We start from the raw sequence: 25,679 nt of genomic DNA on the forward strand, positions 1-25,679 counted from the left end.
GTTATGACAAAATACTGTAAGTTTTTAAGTACAACTTTTGCTGCCTAAATTTTAGAATACTGTATTTTTATTTTCAGTCTATCCAGAATACTTTTTCTAATTGCCCTTTTAGTTTCTTCCTATAGGTATTTATTACTGAGTTTCCAAATGTATATGTTTCCTTTTTTAGTTTTATTTTTTAATTTATCTTTTGGTACCTAAAAACATAACAATTATACATATTAATGGGGCAAAATATGATATTTGTATGTGTGCTGTATAACTTTTACAGTTTTAACATATCAGTTCCCTCATCTGTTCTTAATTTCTAATTTAATTTCACAAGAGAATACAGTTTTTGTGACTTGAATCATTTGAAATTTACTAAGAATTATTGTTATCGCTCAGGAAATGATCTCTCTTGATAAATGTTCTGTGAGTATTTGAAAAAAGACCAAGTAGTCTGCTTAGAAGATGTGGCTTAGTCTACAAATGTCAGTTAGGTCAAAGAAATTGATAGTGTTGAAGTGTTATCTACCCCCATTGCTTAATGACACCACCTCATAATCCACTCCTATACTCTTATACTCCTATCTGAAGAGTTCCTATTTTCCATTCTTTCCTCTTACTTTCCCCTCTCTACAGCTTTTGTCATGAGTTCTACATCTATTATTCTCATCTATTCTACCAATGCCTTTTCTTCCTCTCTGTTCCTCCCTAAAGTGTCCCCTGTGTCACCCCCGATCACACAGGGTTATTATGAATGCTTTCCTTACCCTATAATTTCCCACTGCAGCCTTCCCCCATTCCCCTGCAACATTCAAAAAGGATTCCGTCATCTCTTATCAGTGTCCTTCAGTATTTCCCTTCTGACCACACAGGACTCACATTTCTTACCTAATGGAGGTATTTAGGAACCATGGCATTTGTGCTGCAACCCTCCCTCTCTCTGACTTACGATCTCACCACTCCCCACCCCCTTACCACGCGTCCCTTGCCACTGCCGTGGGCCTCTGTAAACTGCTCTGTGTCACCTCTGTGAAGGTTTTTATGACCTAGCTGCCCTCTTACTCCTCTTCCTATCCCTAGACAGAATGGACACAATTCTTTCCTTTATGAGAAGGACAACAAGAACACCAATGAACAGATGCTCCTTATACCCCTTCAATACAAAGTAGCATTCTAGGAAATACATAGATAAACTCTGCCACAGTTGAAACAGTTTCTACAAAATGAGATACTCTTATTCTTATTTTGCAGATGAGTAAAGGGTATTACTTGGAGGTTGGGTGGTCTGTGGAAAGTCACACACCTAGTTACTGGTCGGAGCTGGAATCCCCCACCTAAGAATTCTTGATTCACAGCCCAGGCTCTGTAGTCCTGCATTTTCTATGGTCGTGTCATTTCAGAGTAGGCTTGTGCAGCCCACCTCGCCTCTCCTACTCCTGACATGGCTTAAACATAGGAGAGTGAGGCTTCTGTGTGCTCGCTCTATACGAAATTGCCTGCCTTGATGCTCATTAAAGGAACCAGTTTCCTTGGTTTCCCTTACCTATCATCACATTTGTGACACCGTTTCAGCTTGGTGTTTCTAAGCAATGATTTATTGGTCCCAATAATGCCTGAGGTAGAAAAGGGGCTCTTGTCTTCACTTCGTGGTAGCAGAGGGGCTGGAACTGCCGAAGGCCCAACGTGACCTCATCTACGGGGCCAGCGCTTGTCTGCGATCTCGGCTGAGGCTGTTTGCCATGGCGACCTCTTCAGAGACGGTGTAGGCATCTGAGGTACAGCACGCAGTGGGCTCAAGGTGAGGCTTCTTATGTGGTAGCTGCCTCCCAGTATAAGAGCAGAAGCTGCCCAACTGGGTATAACACCTAGACTGCGTACACAGTGGATTCTCCTCGTGTGTGTGTATTAATTCTCCTTGTGTGTGGAGTCCGCTCACGTGAGGAGGGACTGTGCTCATTGAATACCCAGAGTGCTGGTTCACGAGAGCATACCAACATAATATTGTACCATAGACAGAAAACTTTATTGATGTGGTTTGAGTCACTCTACAAATAAACTGACTTTGTAAGCATTTCTCAAGGGTACTCAAAGCCAATCAGCTGCTCAGATTAAAAAAGAAATGGGACCAAAAAAAATAGTCAACATCAGTACAAAATATTGAAGATCTTGGGACACGTAGGTGCTTTCTTCCCAAACCATGTGTGTTTGAGAGCACTGAGGATCAGGAGAGTAGCTTGGCCAGAGTCCTGGCAGCTTGCACCGTGTAAGCCCACAGGCATTTAGCCTTAATGGAGAATATGAGACCTTATGATTTTGTTCTAACCATACTTTCTGTCCTCTTTGCCTCCCCAACAACTTAGATTTGTAAAACTTAATTATACAATTTTTACTTCTCATTTTATTCAGTATTTTTTATTTCATTTTTTTTACAATCACATTAGGTTTAGACGGTGCTTTCAGAATTTCTCAGAATCTTTTCAGATTTCTTATTTCATTTATTTCCTTCCAGAACACACTGTGAAAGTAGTGCTATAAATCAGTTTCTTTGACAAGCAGTTTTTAGTAAATGGTACTGCCTTCGATTCTTTCTAGATAAAAAAGAAAGGCATTATTAATTGTCATTTCCTCTTCAGCTGTCTGGAAACATATGATTCTTTAGTATGATGTTAGAATGGCTTTGAAAATACTCAAGAGAATTATAGCAGAAATGAGAACCACTGAATAACAATTGTGTGTGTGTGTGTGCGTGCACATGCATGTGTGTATGTGTGTCTTATTTTGTTGTGAGGGTTCATTTAATAGTTAGGAACAAGAAGGGCTAAGTGTTTAGAACAGAGACAATGAGTACATATTCTTCAGATCAGCAAGTAGGTAGTGAGAGCCAACTCTATATTTTCTCCCCAGACAACTGCTCATACTTCAATTACCAACTTCAATCATTTGACGTGAGGTCGCCTGTTTTTAGAAGAAATTTTCATGTTGGCTGGCAGCTAGTAATATATTTGAATCTTTAGACATAAGTTAAAAATTGCATCTAGTGTTTCTGACACAGATGTGACACTTGTCAGAATAGTCTGATGAGTTACTCTAAGTCAATCGAAACATTTTTAACCAACAAACCTTAATCTTATTTGGCAGAAGTGGTGGAGTGAGAAAACTTGGATTCAATTTATGCATCTATAGTCAAAGATCTATAAGGCTTTGAGTCAAGTCACCTAATCACTTCAATGTCACTTGAGGTAGGCTGGAGCAGAATTCTACTCAGAACCAAGAGTGAATCACCAGAGGGACTTTGCAATAATCTCAACATACAAAGCCCAGAGGTTAAGAAACAGTGGCTTGGTTTGATCCCACCATGAGTAATTTGTACGGAATCCCAGAAAAAACAAATCTAATGGAACCATTCTCTAGATGATCTCATTGGTAAGATTCCATACTAATTATGGCATTATCATCAGCCTTACTCTTTGGTCCTTGGTTGAAAACCAACTTAGTAGTCATGGCCACAAACCAAGGTGTCATAGTGAACTCAATACTTTGTAATCGATACAAAATAAACAGTGTACTTGAAAATAATTCATGTGTAATAAAAACCTTCTTGCCACAAACTATTAAAGTTCATAGAATTGTTTTCTCTAAAAAGCTCTTTGGATCTGACAGTGCCCCAAATCTGTCATGATCAAACCAACTGTTTGCCCCCACAAGCTTAACATAGGACAGGTAAATAGGAAACTAGGTTAAGTCTGAACTTACTCTATGGCCTCTTCTGGAATCAATCCTCCTTTTGGGGCCTCAAGATATGAGGAAGATGCTCGTTAATCCTTTGAAGTCATATGTGTATTTAGGGGTATTTACAGTGTTTCCATATGCATGCATTTTCAGATTTTCATATTCAAGGATGAGAAGTTCCTAAAATAACATGACTCCCCCACAGGAGAGGATTTTTTAAAAATTGCTTTTGGGTCTCTGTCCCATCACATTTAAGATCACACATAATTAGCACCAGAGAAGCAAATTAACTGTTTTCCTTTCCTGTGCTAGAACTTCAGTGAGAGTGTAGGTCATTTTGCTGAGTGGTGCAGCCACGCTGGGTCTCAGTGCTCCTAGCTGCACTGTGAGAATTACGGTAATTATTGCATACAGGACAAACAAAATATGATGGGCGTATTCTAGCATTGTGCTCATCGATCAGCGTCTCCTGTGTAGTGGGTACTGCTAAGCCAGTCAAGGACTTTTTTCCAACAAATGCTACAACAAATACTAGCCTTGCATCCAAATACTTACTGATGTACCCACGGTGTATCAAACTGTGTTTTATATTGGAAAGACCATCAACAAAACAGGTTTCTAATCTCATTACCTTAATGACCCTTTAAGGAATGGTCTGAGCTCAAGACAAAGTGATGGACTTGAATACATTGTGAGGGTTTTACTTATTTATTTATTTTGCTCAGAGTTTTCAAATCTTATTGTTTAAAAAATCCAATTTATAGTTTTAACTTGTGGGTGAAAAAAAAACATTTAAAATACTTACTAGGATATAACAGTGGCATTGCATTTGATTTCCAAAAAAAAGTTTTTTGAACCAGTTACATGCTTTGTCTTATTTGGAAATGTTTAAGAAGTCATGCTTCCTAAATTGTTTTTTTTTCCTTTCTTTCAAGCGAGTTACTCTATCATTAGTGTGGAAAGTCGGATTTTATTGTAGACTGTCAAGTTTTTCACATCCTCTGTGTCCAGTGAATAGGAATCATTCTTCCCTATCTATCAGGGACTTTCTTTCTTTGCCATTAGTCTCTTCTGCGTTATTATAACCACAGTCATTTCCAGTGCCATTGAAGTGAGTGGGCTATCTGTGTCTCCATTATAACTTTCTTCAAACAATGCGTTGTCAATTAAGCTGTAGAAATGTGCTCCATTCAGTATTCAGAGATTTATTTTGGCACTGTTTTTTTTTTTTTTGTCTTTTCTTTTCCATGAAAGTTCTATAAAATTGTCTTCAAATGAAGTGAATATAATATGGGAAATTCGCTACTTAGGGTTCATTTCCTTGTGCAGGTGTAAGGCACGGATAGCTGAGTAGAAGAGTTTTGATGCTATATAGTATTTGACAGACAGTGAGAGGCCTGCTGCTTTCAAGGCTTTGTTAACAACATATGGCAAGGAAGCCTTTGTAACTACAGAGACTATTCCTTTCGCTTTCTTCTTTTCTTTTTCTTTCTCTCTTTTTTTTTTTTTTTTGGTATTGGCTCTTGAACTCGGGGTCCAGGTGCTGTCTCCTAGCATTTTCACTCAAGGCTTACACTCTTCCACTTGGGCCACAGCTTCACTTCCAGCGTTTTGCGAGTTAATTGCAGTCATATGGACTTTCCTGCTTGGGCTGGCTTTGAACAATGATCGTCAGATCTCAGCCTCTTGAGTAGTTTAGATTACAGGCGTGAGCCACTGACTCCCAGACCAGAGAGAGTACACTCCATGTCAGAGGGGATTGTTAAATAGTAGAAACTTCACTTCCTCAGAAAAGAGACGCATTCTCCTTATCAGAAAAAAAGGGAGCAGGCATATGTAAAATCAAGCCATGTTGTGTATGGTTTTTATACAATAAAGTGCTCTATATGTGTTTTCTTCTTGAATACAGCTCTAAATTCTTGAAGATCTTTTATCTCATACTATGGGGCTGTGTTTGCTCTGTTCCATTGCCATTTACAAATACCCAATTATTCCAGTGGGAGAATTCTGTAAACTAATTGGATCCAAAAGGCAATTATAAGCAATAGACCTTTTATTAGTGCCAAAAATATGTATTTTTACCCATAATGAAAGTTAAGTAGCCTAGAAAAATAGATGTGCTACTTCACAGTTACAGATCATGTGTCTACATTATCTTTATGCCAAGGAGTAAAAATGTTTTTACACACTTTCTGATTAATTCACAGAGAGCTCGATAGAGAGGGCAAGTGGAGAGTCTTACAGCTTGTGAAGGGCCAAGTTTATCACATGTCTAGGATGGCAGTTGTAGAATGAAAATTAAAGTCTCTTCTGAAAGCTTCATCTCAAGGTCTGTTTTAGATCTGTTAGGTCATTTTACTTTTCAGAGAGTCATTTTATGGTTTTAATACTTTGGAGAAAAATTACATTTTAAAGGCAGTTAGTTTAGTTACTTTTGGTATAATCATCATAAGCAAGCATTGCTGTAATGTAGAATTTGGAAGGTTATGGGCTTTTGTTGGTGTTTTGTTCATTTGTTTTTGAACTGTTTCTTCCCAGAGCAAGAGCCAGAAAAACTTGCGTTGCTCAAAGAAATATTAGAATGTGTCCCAGGAAGAGTGAAACACTCTTAATCTCACTGAGTGTTGAATTGGTCATGAGCTTCTAGGTGTTAAATTGACCCTGTCTTGGCTGGGAGTATGGCCTAGTGGCAAGAGTGCTTGCCTCCTACACATGAAGCTCTCTGTTCGATTTCCCAGCACCACATACATGGAAAACGGCCAGAGGGGGTGCTGTGGCTCAAGTGGCAGAGTGCTAGCCTTGAGCAAGAAGAGGCCAGGGATAGTGCTTGGGCCCTGAGTCCAAGGCCCAGGACTGGCCAAAAAAAATAAAATAATAATAATAAAAATAATAAAATTGACCTTGTCTTAGTTTGCTTGTCATGAATAATTTTTATTTTCTAATGGATTGCTTTATTTGGCATCCAAATAAACAACAGCCCAAACATTCAAGCAACTTCTTTCTTAAAACAAACACCTATTTTCCTCATATTAAGGTCAAATTAAAAGAAAAGTTGACTGATGGGAAATCTTTTTCACTGAAGATGTATGTTGTTATTTTTTCAAAGCTTTAAGGTATACTTTACCATCTACCTGGATTTTCTCTCCTATTCCAATCTTTGGAATAAGCCTTTGGTCAAGCCTTTGGTCAAGCCTTTACCTTCAAAGGTCCATACTTCTGGAGACTGGTCTGGTCTGGTCTGAAAAACAACAACAACAAAAAAGGGCTTCCATCATCACTCAACACCATCATACTGTTTACTAAGAGACTGTTCTTCCCCATTGCCTAGAGCACTCAGAAAGACAAGAACCAAGTCTTTCGTCTCCCTATGTATATGATCCAGAACAAAATGGGTACTAGTCATGGGGTCTAGAGTGAAAAACTCTATTCAGAGATGCTGTTCCGAAGTTTTCAGTTGATTGTGAAATCTTACTTTATCAAGTTGCTTGGAAGGCCACTGGAATAGTTATCTTGTCATACTTAAATTTGTCTTTGTTCTCTTAGAATAGTTTTAAAGCAGTTTAATGTTGTGTTATTATTTTCCTCATCTGTAAAATGGGAATTTGAATTCTTAGTCATTCATAGAGGTCTTGTGAGGATCATAGGAAGTAAATTTGAAAGAAAACTGGAAAGGGGAAAATATAGTCCTGTATGATGGCAGTTCAAAAAGATGCTTTATTTTCTAGAAGTAGGAAAATGACTGTTTAATCCCATTGATACAAAAAAAGAAAATATAAAACATTCAAAACTACACTGATACCTTAAAGCTTTGGAATAAAACCATATACACACATCTCCTGTGGGCTCATAAAATACCTTTCTGTACTCCAAATTCCTATACTTAATTCCTGATATTTCTTTAATCAAAGATTAATTTTTCCCCTTTATTGCTCTCCAGAAATGTGAAAATGATTAATGGTAGAGGGAATGACTGATTTTAACATACATTAAGTGAAAGTGAGGAAGACTAGGAAATCTCAAGGATAGTGAAAGAGAGGGTTAAGGGAGAAGAGACAGTGGTTCCTGAAAATCAGTTTCTCCAGCTCAGAACCTGTGTGATCTTTTCACTGTCATGTGACCTGGTCCAGAAACCTTTTAAGGGATATCAGAAGAGATATAGCAGGGTATCTGGACCTTTCCTCTCTACAGCTTTAGACATCTCACTTCAAAATAATTTTTGTTGCCCTAGATTAAGGGTAGACTGTTTAATCCTTTTTAATCCATGAATACTAGCTCTGACAGAATTTTCTAGAAATACGTATTTTTCTCGATCTAAAATTCAAGTGTCAGGCCTCATCTTATTCAGAGGCAGATAAGATAAACACAGATACATACACATGCATATAATCACCTTTGCTTAAAACAGTGCTTGCACACACACACACAATAATAACCCTCATTGCTGTGACATTATAAGCAAGAGAAAATGGCTTTTTTTGAGAAATGAGAAGTATTTTTCCCAATTCAGAGACCTATTCCAAAGACGTTTCTCCATGAAGTCCTATACTGGGTCTTCCGGCAGCACATGAATGAGCATTGGAGTGCTAGAGCCTGGATTCAAGGCATTTCTCAGGTCATCTTGGCTGTTGTTTTGAACTGCTCTCAGCCCGTGCTCATCCATTAGCCTGGACCTTATGTAAAATTGTGAGTGAGGGGATGAAAAGCTCTGTGAACAGTGGAGGTTGTTATTAGTATATTCTGTAATCATGCGACCTTTATTTTGACAGGTGTTTGCCTCAACATATTGACCCTTTTGACCCTGAGAGTATCAGGGCTCTTAATTACAGGCAAGGAGAAAAAGCAGTGAGTGTGTAACTCTAAGAGAATGAAGGCGGCCCTGGGAGAGGTGATTATAGAAGATAATAGACAATTGTAAGGGCTGTTAAGAAACATTTTCCCTTGGTAATTGCCAACTGCCTTTGGTTGAATAGATCATAAACTGAGATTGCAGGAGTGTTTCCAAGTGTACAGAATACTATGGGAAATCACAGAGCTCTGGACGAAGTAGATGACGTCCTAATTGTGTACACGCAAGATGGACAATGTTTGTTTAACAATTCTCCAGTGTTTGGCACACCATAAAATGTAGGTGACTGTATACAGTCATTGGGTTCAGACTGAAGTAGTAATTTTTCTCTAGAGGATTAGAGGAAAACATTGTAAGGGGAAAGTTCTGCAGAATCTGCCGTCCTTTTTTTTCCTCCCCCCTCCCCCCCACCACTATATGAGCTATATATTCTGGCACACATTTCAAAAGTTGGTGTTAGCCATTGGGTACTTCCTTCCATTAAGCCATCAATCACTCTGAAATCACACCTGGCGTGACTTCATTTCACACTACAGGTTGCTTCAGTAGGCCCTTAAGACTTTAAACCAAACAATGTATGTAATTCTAACGTCATGAATTTTAATTAGTCATAGTAATACAAAATTCTAGAGAAGGAGTGAACATATCTAATTCCAAACCAGTCAGTCTTATGCGTGTGGGAAAATAAATAGGTCCACTCTGAATGAAAAGGAAGAGTCCTGAAGCAATTGAAAAGTTCTCATCTTCTGTCAACAAAGAATATCAGATTAAATTACTAACTCATATTAAGAATTGGTGCACCAAATACTTTGTGACCAACATTAGCTGATGGAAGGACTGTAAGTATTCGGGAAAGGTGCTTAGGCAGTAAATAAAGTCCTACGCCGGTCAAGAGGTATCTTAGAAATCCTTGAGTTCTGCCTATAATCCTAGCTACTCAAGAGGCTGAAATCTGAGGATCAAGGTTTGAAGCCAGCCTGGGCAAGAAAGTCCATGAGACTCTTATCTCCAGCTAGCCACTAGAAAGCTGGAATGGTGAGTGTAGCTCAAGGTGTAGCCAAGGCTGGACAGGCACTAGCCTGATCCAAAAAAATCCAAGTGAGAGCTTGAAGCCCTGAATTCAAAGCCCAGTACTGGCACCAAAACAAATAAACCCTAGTGTAAGTCTCTTGTTTCATGGATAAGCATCCTGAAGCTAAGGAAGGCTAAATGACATAGAATCCTAGAAGGCCAAGATTTAGAGCATCAGGGTTTTGACTCCCCATTCAAATCAGATTATTACTTCGGTTTGTTCTGATGTAAAATTCCATTAAGATCTATGAAAACAACACAAAATTCAAGCAAAAGAATCATGAATATATTGCCTCGATGAGACCCTTGAAAACAGTAGCCATATCTATTTATTTTTATTTCTTCTTCATACCTGGTATAGGTGCTTGAACATTTTAAGAAGTCAAACTACTCCTCTGAGCACAAATTCTAACTTTATTACATCTTCACCCTTGAGAAGTACTATTTTTCTTAAAAAATGCCAAATACTGCATGAGAATTAAACATTGAGAGTGCCATGGCTCAGAATATTTCCTTTGTGCTTATTTACTTATAACTAAAATGACCATGGATGGCTAGAAAAATGTTTATTTCTTGTCTGTCAAGATTAAAAAGGTATATGTTGTTGTCCCTTTGTTAAACCTGGATCGCTCTAGGGAGTTAAATGGCCCCTTCCCAAGTAGGATATTTTCCAAAATGTGCCAGAGTCTTGTTCTTCCTTCCAGATTTTGGATTGAGTAACTGCTTGGGATTTGGCTCAGCAAAGTACAGCTTCGTTTTTGCTTGCCGAATATTTTTCTTTCTCCGGAGGTTGATTCTTTTCCCAGAGGAAACCTCAGTGATAGATAATGACTCAGAATTGCAGCATGTGCTTACCCACTGTGGTCTTGAAGAAAAATCTCTGAGACCCATAGAGAATCCCCTGCCTTACTATGCAAATACGGGGCCTGGATACATTTCTTGACTAGCAGGAAAAATATTCTGCCAAGTCTCATTTCCATCTTATATTCTTCTCACATCTAATAAGTGTAGAAATACAGCTTATGGCTTCTTCATAGTTTTTTTCTTGTCAGTGTACATTTAACAACTTTTAATTTTAAAGTTTTTATGACACTTCCATCTGCCAAAGTCCCAGAGATGAAGCAAACACAAACAATTCTCTGTGAATTAGGGGGGAAATCAAATATAATTGAGGCCTTTGTCATCTAATTTGATTACTTGATGCAATTATAAGCCTATGCACAGATTTAATTGAAGACAAATTTCATTTCCAAGATCCTCATCTGAGGTGAAAATTTTGTAGTTAGTCGGAATTCTGAGTCTATGACAGACACTTAACACCAAGGTATTGATCCAGTGTTATGCAGTTCTGAGTCCTAGAAAAACTTGAGGATGAGCCTTTTCAAGTTTATGCATTCGACAACAATGAAAGAGCCTGGCCTCTTTAACTCATGGCAAAAGTGTAGTAGGGCTTACATTTTTGTCTGTGTGTTTGTATGTATACTTCAGTTTTTTGTTGTTTGTTTTGGTTTTCGGTGCCCTGGTGAGGCTTGACCTCAGGGGCCATCTCTGAGCTGTTCTTGCTCCGGGTTAGCCCTCTACCACTTGAGTCACAGCTCCCCTCCCAGCTTTTTTTTGGTGATCAATTGGAAGAGATAAGAATCTCATAAACTTTCCTGTCCAGGCTGGCTAGGTACCACAGTCCTCAGTTCTTACCCTCCTGAGTAGCCAGGATTAGAGGCGTGAGCCACCAGTGCTGGGCTTTACTTCAGATTGTTTGTTGTGACTATTCATTAGTAGACCATGTGTAATTAAACGTGGTAGCTTTCAGTGTGGAATGGCAGGAATGTGTGTGTGTGCGTGTGTTGTGTGCGTGCGTGCACGTGTGTGTAGCAGGAATATACATAATATCTATGTAATCACATAGAGAGCAATTAGCAATGCAAGAATATGTGTCCTTGCACAGAAACATCTGAGTAAAGAAATGGGCTTTATGTGGCCCGCTGAAGTCAAAGCAATATGAAAATCTGTGTTACTGATGGCTTAGTAACTTCTTAGTACAAGGAGAGCAGTGAGATCATAAACAGGATTAGGCATTTCTTTTTCCATAACACAAAAATAGACCAATTAGAAGTACAAGAATCGATGGAGAATAATGAAAAGAGTGCTGTGGATGAAATAGCGAGTCCTTTGCATTTGCAGAGTGCTTTCACACAAGCTCACTCTCCCATCCCTCTCACAAAAGAGGTAGGCAGGCATGGCAGACCTTGCCCTTCCTGTTTCCCCACTGAGACTTATCTACAACTGCATGGCTTTTTATGGCAGAGCTAGAAATAGAGCAAGCGCTTTGGATGCCCTAGTCCTATGATACTGGCTTTGTGTTTCTCCAGAGCTAGCCCGAGCATAGAGTGACAGTGTGGCCCTAGGTGTGATCACAAGTCGCTGCTTACCAGAAGGCCAATTTCAGATTAGGACTTTTCTTGGTCATGCCCTCTTTTCTCTACCAGTTGCTTCAGTACTATTTTTCACAGAGCTCATGAGAGTAATTCTTAAATTAGTGCCTCAGTCTATCTCTCTGTCTCTGTCTGTCTCTCTCTGCCTGCCTGTCTATCCACACCGCCACCTGCCTACCCAGTAACGAATCTCTATTCTCTAATCTCGATTCCAAGAGTTGCGCTCCACATTGAATATTTGCTCCCCCCCACCCCCACGCTCACATTGTGTCTTTCTGACAGCGGAGAAGTGACGGGCGTGGTAGAGGCATGGCTCTGACCACCAGCCATGCTTGATAAATTGCTCAGTAATCTCCACAGCACCGTTATGCATTCATGCATACATCGAGAGTGCTCAGAGCACTGTGTAGCTTGGGAGAGCTTCCAATTTTTCATAAATAGCCATTAATCTCTCCTTTTTATATTCAGCTTCCCACATCTGTTTCAAATTGTTCAGTGCTATTCGAAGAGTGCATGAAAGCTCCAATCCAGGTAGTATTAAATGGATAAATGAGCCACTGGGAAGAGACACTGTATTTTTCTTAAAGCATTTCTTTTCTTCTTTCTACCATATGAGAGGCCAAGCAATTATGATTAAGGTTTTTGAAAGATATCCTGAATCATTTTTAAGCCCCCCGTTGCATAATTTTAGCTCCAGTATCCTGGCATACATTAATGTTTTGCTCTGTACAAGTAAATTGTAGGTAGCATTTCTCCCAGACAATGTAAAGTAGTTTTAATTTATTATGATTCACTGTGGATTCTTTTGGAAGAAAAATGAAGAACGGGTAAAACCTAAGGTCATTAGAAATCAATACCTGAGGGTGTATATATAATTTTGATGCTCAAGAATTTTATAGAAAGTTATCAATAATTTCAGTTTGATACATCTTTCTACAGAAAGCCATTTGCTTTTTAGGAGGAAAAAGACATTATTTTGTGAATTATCATTTAATATTATTTTGCTCTGTGTCTATTTCAGTTCGTTCAATGGAAATAACATCTTCTCTTAACAATGCAACAAATAGCCTATTTTCTGAGATACTTTCCAAAGAAAGTATTTTCGTAAAAATGACCTAACCTGTAATGTTAAATTTACAAAAGTCCCATCACATGATGTAAAGATACCCTGCAGAATAAATGCATATAAAGAGGGCACCATATGGTGTCTCAGATGAGACTCAGCATAGAGCAGGAATGCTTTCAGGTTGACCTTGAAGATGTGAAAGAAGTCACAGACCAAATCTGAGACTGGAAGATAACTACAAGATGCCTCTCGCTCTCTGACACTTGTAATAGGCATAAAGAGGGGTGACAAGCTGATTATCTGGCCTAGGATAAAATGCTCAGACAGAAATATAAAGAAGGAAATTCAGTTACACGACACTCATCAAGGTGTGAATAAGAAATATCTCATGGATAGATCATCACATTAAAGTTCACTAAATCCTTGGCTTGGGAGACAGTTTATTTCACTGTTCCATGCGTAGGGGATTGACAGCTGCTCCACCCATTATTATTAATAATTTACCAAATGTGCATCCCACACACTGCCACCGGGAACTGAAGGCATCCCTCCTACACCCTACTTTGTTTTGAAGCTTCCAAATGTTATAGGGTGACTATTTCTTTAATAAGTAGAAATCACTGAAGGTAGCATAATATTTTCTTCTGAAGCATAACTGATGTGTTAGAGGAATTAGCAAGGAATTATAACTTAGTTTTATCCATTTATTTAAAGTAGCTCTCTTCGCGCTCTGCCATCTAGGGAATAGGTATGGTCCTTAAGAAGCTGTTTGCATACAACCAAGACATTTCATTAAGAAAAAAAAAGCAAGCCAGGTCCTAGTGACTCGTGTGTGATACCCTAGCTACCCTGGAGGCTGAGATCGGAGGGCTGTGATTGGAAGCTGACCCAAGCAGGAAAATCTGGGAGACTTTTATCTCCAATTAAGCACCCAAGAGCTGAAAGTGGAGCTGTGGCTCAAGTGGTTGAGTAGTAGCTAGCCTTGAGCAAAAAGCTCAGGGACGGCACTGAGTTCCTGGGTTCAACTCGCCTACACACACGCATGCACGCATGCACGCACACAAAATAAAAAGGCAGTGACCACCACTAACCATTTAGTGAAATTTCCTCCTGAAGAACAACAATGAAAAATTCTAATTATGTTCTTAAAGTGAAGGAAGGAAGAAAGAAAAATAATTTTAGAGGTGAAGACTGTATGTACTGGGCATCTTTAATTATAATCTACAACAGTCCACATTTGTACCTTATTTCTTTGCATAATTACTAATTACGACCCATCTACTTTAATAAGATCCTAATTTGGATGGATAACTATACGTTGGTCAAGGTCTAGGGCATCCCTTGTACAGCTACAGTGTCTTCCCCAACGATCTAGGGGGATTTCCCTTTTCATCTATACCCTTCTCACAGGCCAGTTGGTTCTACCAAAGTAGAAAGAAAAATATGCTAGACCTTATATCTTCATAGATTATAACATTTATCAGCCTTTCTCCTACTCTTCTGTTCTTTGTATTCCCACGACCCTGTCTTTTTGTGTTGTGTCCTTGCACTCCCTTAACACGGATTGCTCTAAATGTCAGGAAAAGGGCAAAGAGAGTCACTTTAATAGCCGGGAGCTGCTGGCTCCCTCCTGGAGTCCCAGCTACTCGGGAAGCTGAAAGCTGAGGATCATGGTTTGAAGCCAACTTGGGAGACTCTTATCTCCAGGTTACCGGCAAAAAGCCAGAAATGGAGCTGTAGCTCAACCGATAAGCGTGTCAGCCTTGAGAAAACAACAGCAATTTAAAATACCCCAAACCCTAAGGTGCAGCACTCAGACCCTGAGTTCAAGCCTCAGTACTGACATACACACACATGCAAGAGTATCGCTTCATGAATATTTTCATATACAAATGGCTAGCATAGTGCGTTTAAGTCATTGTGTGTGCAAAAATGAAGTGTGATGTGTTTTATTCTTTATAATAGATAAAGAAGTATGGATTATACTACTTGTGGTCATGGTATTATCAGATCAGAGCCGCCAATTTTTATCGGTGGCCTAGTCTGTATTTACCATCGGGTCTCCAAGAACCCACAGTCTAGTACTGGAGAACAGATGGAGCACGATCCCAGGCTCTGCTTAGCATTGTAATGCTGTTATGTGGAAGGGAAGTGGGAGAGCAGACGTGGATTGACGGTGGGTCTGCAGAGCGGGGGTTCTGGAGGCCCACCGTGTCAGGGGAGGTGTAGACCAAGTTTGGGAGGGGAGACAGAGTGGAAGTTATCAACCAGGGTGAGGGCCCTGTATCCGTTTGTTCTTGAAGGCGTGGGAAGTCTGACATGGCCATCGTACACTGTCACAGGGAGAGCAGGGCTTCTCCTGAGTTCTCCATTTCATACATGGAGCCCTTTCGTTGTCAGGATACAGGATGGGAGTTGGAAGCTCCCTGTTCTTTTGTGTATGTGCTGGTCCTGTGGCTTGAACCCAGGGTATGGGCACTGTCCCCGGGCTTTTCTGCTTCTCACTACTACTTGAGCCATAGCTCTACTCCCTGGTGTGTGTGTATGTGTGTGTGTGTGTGTGTGTGTGTGTGTGAATTAATTGGAGATAAGCGTCTCATGGATTTTCCTGCCTGGGGATTGTTTCAGACTGCAGTCCTCAGATCTCAGCCTCCTGTGTGGTGCCACCAGCCCCTGGGATAGCTCACCGTTCTTGTAAGAGCCTCAGTTTACACTTTGATTCCTCTTCACATATAGCATGGAAAAAGCCATTATAAAGCTCTCTGGCCTTTCCTCGGCAAAAATAGACTGGTACTTTTTCAAGTGCATTCTCAGAGGTCATATTTTTCTTTGTGTAAAAATTTCACTCTTCTTCCCTTTTCTGAGTTCAGTCAGTGTCTGGTTTTCACCCCCACACTTGGATATTTTGTATTCAGCATTGGAATTCGTATTTAGATAAACCAGTATAGTCCCCCAAATCATTCAGGTTTATTTGTATCTCAGGGTCACACTTTCAACAAAGTACCTCACAACAGTCGGTGAACAAAGTTGAAAGAAAGAAATACATCATTCCCACCATAGTTACTGTGCAGTAGTCACACGCTTGTCTTTGATTCTGTTTTTCCCCCTATACTTTGTTTCTGCCTTTTATTTACACTTATTCTTTAAGCTTTGTCTTTCCACATTTTTTCCCATGATTGAATTTGTTCATTCGATTTCCAGGTCCCCATCTATATGATTGTCATGTATGTTTGTGTTACCTGTTTGGATGGGTTTGTAATCACCTCCTGTCATCTTTCTTCTCTGTCCATATCTACTCCGCAGGCAAGCCCTAGTTTTTAGTGAAATGGCCTTATTTCCTTCTCTTCCAGTGTCTCATTTCCTATCATGGTACCAGTTCATTTTCTATTGCTATTCTCACCTCTGAAATAGCATTTCTCTAATAAGCTATTTTTCACACTAACGGCAATTCTAATTCTTCTAAAATACATAGTACCCTTAAAGAAAATACCATTCTTAACAATGCAATTCAGATATCCTCTATGCTTCTGTAGAGAGGCAGTGTGGAGCTCTGAAGTAGAACACCAGAGCTGGAATTTTGACTCTAGCACCTGTTAGGTCTGTGGTCATGGAGAACTCATTTCCCTTTTCCATGTCTCATTTTTCTCATCAGTAAAATGTTGGAGATTCTTACAGTCCCAGCTACTTGGGAGGCATAGGTAGGAGGAGGAAAGCCTGAGGCCAGCCCCAGGCCCAAATAGGATACTCTATGTGAAAAATAACTAAAGCAAACTAGACTGGGGGTGTGGCTCAAGTGGTAGAGCAAAGCCACAAATCAAACTCCAATGCCAAAAAGAAGGAAGGGAGGGAGGGAGGGTGGGAGAGAAAGGAGAAGGAGAAGGAGAAGGAGAATGGGGGATGGGGAGTGGGGAAGCAGAAAAAGAAAGGGAGGGAGAGAGAAAAAAGAAGAGGAAGGCGAAATGAGCATAGTATTAGACCTACCATAATGGATCATTGCATGGATGAAATGAAAACTCTTTAACTGTCTTGCATAGAGTAAGTACTTAATAATAAGCATTAATTGTTATTAGACTCCATTTGTGTGGAAGATTTAGAGCTAGCAAGGTAACAAAATTGAATGCCACATATAAAATACATTTAAAATTATTGTATAGCCATAACCTGAAATCACACATAAAGTTCAACAACTAAGAAAGGGCAGGCGCTGATGGCTCGTGCCTATAATTCTAGCAGCTCAGCTCAGGAGGCTGAGATCTGAGGATCATGGTTCAAACCTAGCTTAATCAGGAAAGTTTTATCTCCAATTAACCATCTGAAAACCGGAAGTGGAGCTGTGGCTCAAAGTGGTTGAGCACTAACTTGGAGCAAGAAAGCTCAGGGGCAGCCCCAAGACTCTTGAGTTCAAGCCCTAGGACTAAATAAAAAAAGAGAGAGAAAAGAAAAAAGAAAGTTATCTCTGTTTTTGCTTCTGTTCCTGAGGCATATTAATTCTCAGTGCTGAATACAATATGCAAATGTTCTGAACATCCTAAGTAACAACACTGTGTAAGCAGAATTATGGGATTATCATTTAGTTCTCAACACAGGCATATTTTTTTTTCCTAAACAGGGTAGAAATTTAGCATCGGGAGAAGTTGGATTTTTCCCAAGTGATGCTGTCAAGCCTTCTCCATGTGTAAGTACTAGTATTTCATTTCTTTTGCGTTCTATTTTACTTTTGATGCTATGATGAATAGTCCCAGAATGTATAAAGAATATTGCCCAGGTTGTAATATTTCCTGCGAGAGTCATATTACTTCCAGCACCATTAGGATTCTATTGTTAGATAATATTTTTAAATGTTAAGTAAATATATGCGAGATGCAAATTTAATTTAGAAGGATTTACAAATTGAAGTTGCCTAAAAGATTTTAGGAGACAGAAATGAAAGCTGCAGATTAGATGCACTACAGAAGTTTCTGTTTCCCCAAGGAGGCCAGAGCAGCAGGGACTAATCTCCTCCCTGCCGCCAGAGTAACTGGAAGCTCTCACACTTCAACTTGCAGCTTGGGAAGCATTTGGGATAAAAAGTCCATAGATTACTCAGCCAAATACCAAAATACATGTTCTGTTCTTTAACAGGACGTTGCTGTTTAATTTCGTAATAAGCTTCTCTGAAATGATTAAGGATAAAAGAACGTATTCTCAAAATATAGGTGAATGTAGCATCAAATATACTCTCCAGTGCTTTCTTATATTCTTTGAGATGACATTATCTTAGCATCACAGTGTTTGTGTGTGTGTTTGTGTTGTGCCAGGATTGGTGCACATACTCTCAGGGCCTAAGCACTGTCCCTTTGCTTTTCTGCCTAAGACTGGTACTCTACCATATGAGCTAGATCACCTGTTTGTTAGTTAATTGGAGATAAATTCCTCACAGATTTTCTTGCTCTGACTGGCTTTAAATTATGATTCTTAGATCTCAGCCTCTTGAATTGCTAGTAGAACAGGTGCAAGCCACCAGTGCCTGATGTGTGTGTGTGTGTGTGTGTGTGTGTGTGTGTTTGCTGGTACTGAAGCTTAAGTTGAGGGCCCACCACTTAAGCCACACCTCCAATCTGGCATTTTTGCTGGTTCATTTGGGTCAGAATTTTGTAGACTTTTCTGCCTGGGCTGGGTGGATTTCAGGCATGAGCCACCAAGCCTAACTTTATAATTGAATTAGGGTAGATTTTTTTCCCATGAGTGCAAAGAAAATGAAATTTTGTCACCAATATGATGAATGTTATTACTCAAAAAAGCCATGGAAATTCTTAAATTATCTTTTTCTTAATCTCAGTAGTTCATTTACTCATTCAAGCTTATACATTTTCAAAATCAAGTATTTCCTCTTCTGTAGGTTTTGTGGATTTTTTTTTCTTGGATTATGCTGCAAATTTGGAAATCATTGAAGCTTGATCATATTCTTACTTAATTTGATAAGCAAAAGTAATTGTTTAGCTAGTTGTCTGTCACATGAAAGAATGGCATTCATGCTGCCTGTCTGTAAAGCAATGCGTTTAAATACAGGCAGGCAGCAAAAGGATAATTCTAACATTATAAAATTTAGATATTTGGGAATCACTATACTGATTCAAGAATACTAGGCATTTCACATACTACTTTCTGTCTATAGACTCTTGAGTATGGCATATAATGATTTGATTTTAGACATTGCTTGACCCAAAGTAGGAATTTAAATATTTTCATTGGATGAACAACAACAAAAAAAGAAAGACATAGGGCTGGGGATATGGCCTAGTGGCAAGAGTGCCTGCCTCATATACATGAGGCCCTGGGTTCAATTCCCCAGCACCACATATACAGAAAATGGCCAGAAGCAGTGCTGTGGCTCAAATGCTAGCCTTGAGCAAAAAGAAGCCAGGGACAGTGCTCAGGCCCTGAGTCCAAGACCCAGGACTGGCCAAAAAAAAAAAAAAAAAAGAAAGACATAAACCTATAATACATATACCTATATGCGTGGAGACAGTAGTGCTAGGTACTAATGAAATCAGCTTATAAAAGCATACTGAATGATATTTGGTAACCCTATAGGTGACTGGGAGAAATATTTTCAGAAATTTTAAGATAAGAGTTGTAAAATAACACATAGTTTATGAGTAAAACTATCAACTTCATACGACTGCTTTCATAACTCAAAACTAATAATTCCCTGTTAAAATTAACATTACTATTTATTTGTAAGTGAAATTCAGTTGTAGAAAGGAGATGACTGTTGCAGAAGATAGGTTGAAGGAGTTGAAAAACCAGTATCATTTTGCTTAGTAGAGTCACTGAGTAGTGTTCTATATTCTATTCAGAGCTCAAAATTATTTTCCTGTATTTGCTGTGGGTTGTCTCCTCAAAACTTGTTAAGTACAGAGGCAGGAACTTAGAACTGCTGAACACAGCAGAGGTGTATAAATGGGGCAGATTCATTTCTCAGAAGCAATGCATAGGTGACAACAGACAAGTCATGGAGCGAGCACAGGGCTATTTGTGCTTCTCTGTATCTCTTGGTAGATGAGCTAGTTTAAAAAATCCATCTGAGAGAAGACCATATACCTGTCTTGGTCTTGACTCCAGGTTTTGGGAGGGTGAGGAGGAAGAGGAATGAGGCAAGAAAGGGAGGTGAGAAGAAAAGGGGTGGGGAAGAAATCTTCCCTCAGAAATCCTAAATATAAAGCTAAAAATTATGCTGATAGAGTGCCAGAATTCATATTAGCTCTGCAATCTAAATAATTCTTAGGTAGAAATGTAATTGAAAATGAGTCCACATTGAACTGATTTCCCCAATGAAAATACAAATTCAGTCTATAATGGAGTCTTTTTTTCACAGTCTTCAAAGGATTCTTAACAGATAAAGTCCAAGTGAACATCTACTTGCCATTTGGAATCAATAAATATATGAGGATAACAGAAGGGTAACAGAAACAAAATATAGACTTGGATCCATAAATGTATTAGAATTATGCCAACTTGGGGTTGGTTTTTTTTTTGTGGGGACAGGACTTTATTTTGGATTTATTTTGATCTTGACTCTGGGCCTGGGTGCTTTTCCTGAACTTTTGTGCCCAAGGCAAGTGCTATACCACTTGAACCACACCTCTGCTTCCAGCGTTCAAACTGGAAATTTTTTTTTTTTTTTTTTTTTTTTTTTTGGCCAGTCCTGGGCCTTGGACTCAGGGCCTGAGCACTGTCCCTGGCTTCTTCCCGCTCAAGGCTAGCACTCTGCCACTTGAGCCACAGCGCCGCTTCTGGCCGTTTTCTGTATATGTGGTGCTGGGGAATCGAACCTAGGGCCTCGTGTATCTGAGGCAGGCACTCTTGCCACTAGGCTATATCCCCAGCCCCAAACTGGAAAATTTTATATTCAATATGGTTGAAGAAATAAAAATGGAACAACTATCTAAGATATCCAGTTGCCTGGGCATATATCTCTAAAAGACTCAGACTAATTGGAAATGAAGGCCTTAGTGGGTACATTGCATGAGCTATCACACACAGTTATGGGGAAAAATTGAAAGAAAAAAAAACTTGAAGAAATGTCACAGAGCAGTCTGGAGATGAAGAAATGGCAAATGTAACAAATCTCCAGCTAGATACATTTGAATGAGACTTTATTACAGGAAAGACAAAAAATGTTAAAACTAGCCTAAGAGAAAATACACATGCCTACAAAGGATTGATAATTGGATTCATATCTCACCCCAACAATCGGGGAAGCAGTCGGGGTCTCTGCTTCTGGGAGCTCTGGCATCGACTGTTTTACCAGTCCTCCTGAATATTCCTCCTGAATATAACAACTGTAAGCCATGAACAAACCAGAAAAATGAGACAAAACAAAAAGTTATTTGAAAGCACTGGCTAGGAAAAGAGAAGACATTTTGATGAGGGAACACTGGGATTTTCTGAGTTTATAACTAGCTTGTAGATAGGGACTGAGTTGCAGTGTTCAGCCTGAATAAAGTTTGGAGAGAAACCTTTCAGCATTTTTGCTATGGAAGGCCACAGACGATGGAGATTGAAGCGACCGTAGCAGCTAGAAAAGGGGAAAGGAAATTTTTGCAAAGGAAGAAGCTGGAGAGGGGCAGCCTCAAGTACATCTCTGGTAAAGACTAAGCAATTGAGACCAAGATAGAACAAATCCGAGAATGCTAGCTCCTTTACCACAAGAGATAGCCAGCAACTGGAGATCAGCTAGGTTAATGACCTATTTTAAGAAAAAAAGATTAAAAATTACTCTGTAGGAATAACCAGCACATCATTGAAGTCATCCTACATGCAATCCAGAATGATTCAGTGTACAAAGAATTTGGAAGACATAACCATACTAAAAAAAAAAAAGACAATGAAACAAGATTTACTCTGAAATCTCTCAAATAATGGAATTAGAGGAACACATTTTAGAAATCACTCATTAACTTTTACTATCTTTAGCACTTGTACAAATGGGTTTCAGTTTAAAAAGCCGCTTTGTGTACAATGCATTTTGATCAGTGTCATCCTTTTTCCCATTCTCTTCTCCCTCCTGCTTTTTCCACCCCCACACATCCATCCAAATAAACACATTTTTTAAGGCAACTACCATAATTATTCTCAGGAGGACCCAAAAGAGAATAGATTCAAAATAGATAGGAAACCTCAAAAGAAAAATAGGAAGTATAAAAATGAACTAAGTGAAGATTCTAGAGCAGGAAACAACGATATTTACACACTAGAAATAGTATATTGAAGGTTTGGAGAGAATATGGCTACCAATTTAAAATTATAAGTTGCCTCAATAATGAAATTTCTAGCCAGACAAATATTGAGAAAGGTTTACTTCTATCTGCCCTGTCTTACTTCATAAGATGTGCTTCATATCTTACCTCATATATCTGCACGCTATAGTCCTAGTACATTATTGAAGAATAAATGACATTAATCAGATTCCCTTCCCTTCTGGGGGGTGGGGCTTGCTAGCGTACCTCTCGAGGACTCTCATTCACTTGGGTCAGCAGATTTGTGTAACCTTGAGTCATGTATACAGGTAGCCTTGAGGCCAGATTTGGCCAGATGTCACTTTTGAGTAGTGGGAGTGTAACACATGCTACCCACTGTCCAACAGTGTGCAGTGTCTGTGAGTCTGTGCACAAAGCAGAAGTGTGACCAACCTTGCTTCTATGAATCAGAAAATTGCCAGCATTACAATTATTTTTTTAAAAAAATCTCTGTCCATGGTAGAAGTTAAACAATGTGTTGTGAAGGTAGGAAGTAGTATTAGAGAAAGACGGTAACCGTAGATTCAAAGATGAGAGGGTACCAGGAAGAAATGTGTCTGTGGCTTTAAACACGAAGCGGCGAACCAGACATAGCTCTCAGTGTACATGGAAGAGAAGTGGGGAGGGCCAGGGCCTAGGACAATGAAAAGGAAGAGGTAGGACCCCATCCAGGTTGTGGGGATTGCAGAGGAGAAGGGAGTTCTTTCCACAGCAGATACACCCACTGAAGAAAGAAATGGCTCCCACGGAAAAGAGAAATGGCTCCTCCAGTATGTTTCTGAATAGAATAGTCTCTGCTCTGTAGTAGCAGTATAATAGTTCAACTCTTCAGCCTGTACCAAGCCAAGGAATCTACAGCCACAAAAGTTCCCTTCCTGTCTTTCCCTCCCAGGAATGCCATAAATATATGTTTATTTTCAGGTGATTCATGAACATTTTCTAGTTAGAAGACTCTCTGTATTCTTTTTTGACTGCTGGGGAGCTAATAAATTGTCATTTTTTTGTATAGGATGCATTTGATTTGTTGCTTTTGTAAATATTAGTACACCTTCTTTGGCCTTGTTCATTTTCTTAGTTGCCACCAGGAGCTACAAGATGTTTTCTTTATTAGCATAGAAAATGCAATGTTTTTTTTCTCTTGTGCAAAGCTCTGTAGGAAAAAAAAGGGGGGGAGTAATGGATTTTTCTTATGTTTTTTCTTGAATAAAAGGTTTTCCATTTGGCAAATTTAAAAAAGCAGAGTTTACAAGGTGTTACAAAATAGAGTCTACATCCAATGCACATTGTTTGTTTTGCATGCTTTCCCAGTGTCTTGGGAGAGAGAATCCCATTTTCATTTCAGTGTTCTCCGATAGTATTAAATTGTCTTGATAGTAAATATTGGAAGTTTCTGGTTCATATTTTCTTACTTATCCACCTCCCTGCCGGCTGGAGGTCGAGTGGTAGTAAAATGAATGAAAGAATGAATTAAGGCAAGATGAATTATTTTCTACTTATCTGTCATACACTATGATTCATTCTGTATAAATTTGCCAGTGGTTACTTCCAAGACTGTGCTACTTAGGAGTTTTATAGAGCTGAGTCAGCTGAACAGAGTTAATGATTGATTTCTAAAAGCTTCCCTTAAGTAAACTTAATCTATTTTTGCCTTTTTACATTCTAGGTGCCCAAACCAGTAGACTATTCTTGCCAACCCTGGTAAGTATTAAAAATGTTTATGTAGCTAAGTTGAAATACCATACCCTTTGCTTGAGAATGCCTTAAATGTAGTGGTTGAAAACCACGTTCCATCTCCATTCATCCTGGCTAAAGGTGTTTGCACATGTAACAGACGCCATAATGAATTCATGTATTGCTGACATTTCCACGTCTTTTTCTGAGTGATACGTATGTGTGTGTGCACGTATGAGTGTGCAGGTCTCTGGATTAAAATGTTATAGCAGCCCATCCTCAGAAAGAAGTAAGGTACAGTTTGAATGAGCTCAAAATTGAGTATACTGGAAAAATCACAGTTTGTAACATAAAATACAAAAGCGGAGAGATATGTATCCCTGTGTGTCCCTAGTCTATGTGAGTCTGCTTGGATGGTGGCACTAGAACAGATATAAACGATGTAAGCAACAGATCTTTTTCAGTGTCCCATGTTTCCTTTCCTTTTATTTCTCAACATTCACATAAGGTACTTAACTACTATTAATATCGTGGGTGAAGAAAGAAAGGTGAAGGCCATGTAGCCTGAGAGTGGTTAGTGCCAGGATTCCAAGTTATGCCATCCGTACATTACTAATCAACCTCCACATACAAAACCTGAGCATAGTACCCATGTATATTTGTTTCCCTGGATTGTATTTGACGCCTGTGAAAATGACTGAATCTCTTTTCTTCTCCCTGATATTTAAATATACATCTACCAAGGAGAGATCAGGACACACATATAAATGAGAACTCCTGAGGACATGGAGAATTAATTTAGGTTGCAAATGTGGATATGACTTGGCTGATAGGTTTTAAATGCAACGTGTGTGTGTGTGTGTGTGTGTGTGTGTGTGTCTGTGTCTGTGTCTGTGTCTGTGTCTGTGTCTGTCTGTCTGTCCTTCCATCCATCCATCTGTCCTTGGGCTTAAAATCAGAGCTTGGCACTGTTCCTGAGTCTTTATGCTCAAGGCTAGCACTCTACCACTTGAGCCCAGCTCTACTTCTGGCTTTTTGCTGGTTAATTGGAGATAAGAGACTCACAGACTTTCCTGCCAGGGGCTAGCTTTGAATTGCAATCCTCAGATCTCAGCCTCCTGAGTAACTAGGATTTCAGGCGTGAGCCACTGGCACCTAGCTGATCTTTGCTACATTTTAACTCAACATAGGACAAATTAAAGTTCTTCATTCCCATGGCCTTCAAAACCCCAGTCCTGACCAGCATTGAATTTGAACACTAGAACCAATAGCATGGAACAGGCAGCAGCTGACAGCCCTCATCAAAGTAGAATAACTGGGTCCTTCTCTTTCCTTTATCCACTTATCATGTGCCTAGATTTTATAGTTCCAAGGATAATTATTTTTTTTCAAATTTTTATTATCAAACTGATGTACAGAGAGGTTACAGTTTCATACGTTAGGCATTGGATACATTTCTTGTACTGTTTGTTACCTTGTCCCTCATACCCCGCTCCCTCCACCCCCTTCCCCCCCCCAAAGGTGTTCAGTTCACTTACACCAAACAGTTTTGCAAGTATTGCTTTTGTAGTTGTTTGTCTTTTTTTACCCTGTGT

At 39.3% G+C, this 25,679-nt stretch overlaps 1 protein-coding gene across 2 annotated transcripts in view; it reads left to right on the forward strand.

The window, feature by feature from the left end:
- The window catches only part of Vav3 (vav guanine nucleotide exchange factor 3), a 328,577-nt gene that overhangs the window by 273,191 nt on the left and 29,707 nt on the right, over nt 1-25,679 (forward strand). For both annotated transcript variants that reach the window (XM_048363568.1, XM_048363566.1), the window contains exons 21-22: nt 17,742-17,807; nt 24,077-24,111. In XM_048363568.1, coding sequence (XP_048219525.1) covers nt 17,742-17,807; nt 24,077-24,111 — 101 coding nt within the window. The remainder of the gene's footprint in view (nt 1-17,741; nt 17,808-24,076; nt 24,112-25,679) is intronic.

The sequence above is a fragment of the Perognathus longimembris genome, chromosome 15, assembly GCF_023159225.1.
Source record: "Perognathus longimembris pacificus isolate PPM17 chromosome 15, ASM2315922v1, whole genome shotgun sequence".
Lineage (NCBI taxonomy): Eukaryota > Metazoa > Chordata > Mammalia > Rodentia > Heteromyidae > Perognathus > Perognathus longimembris.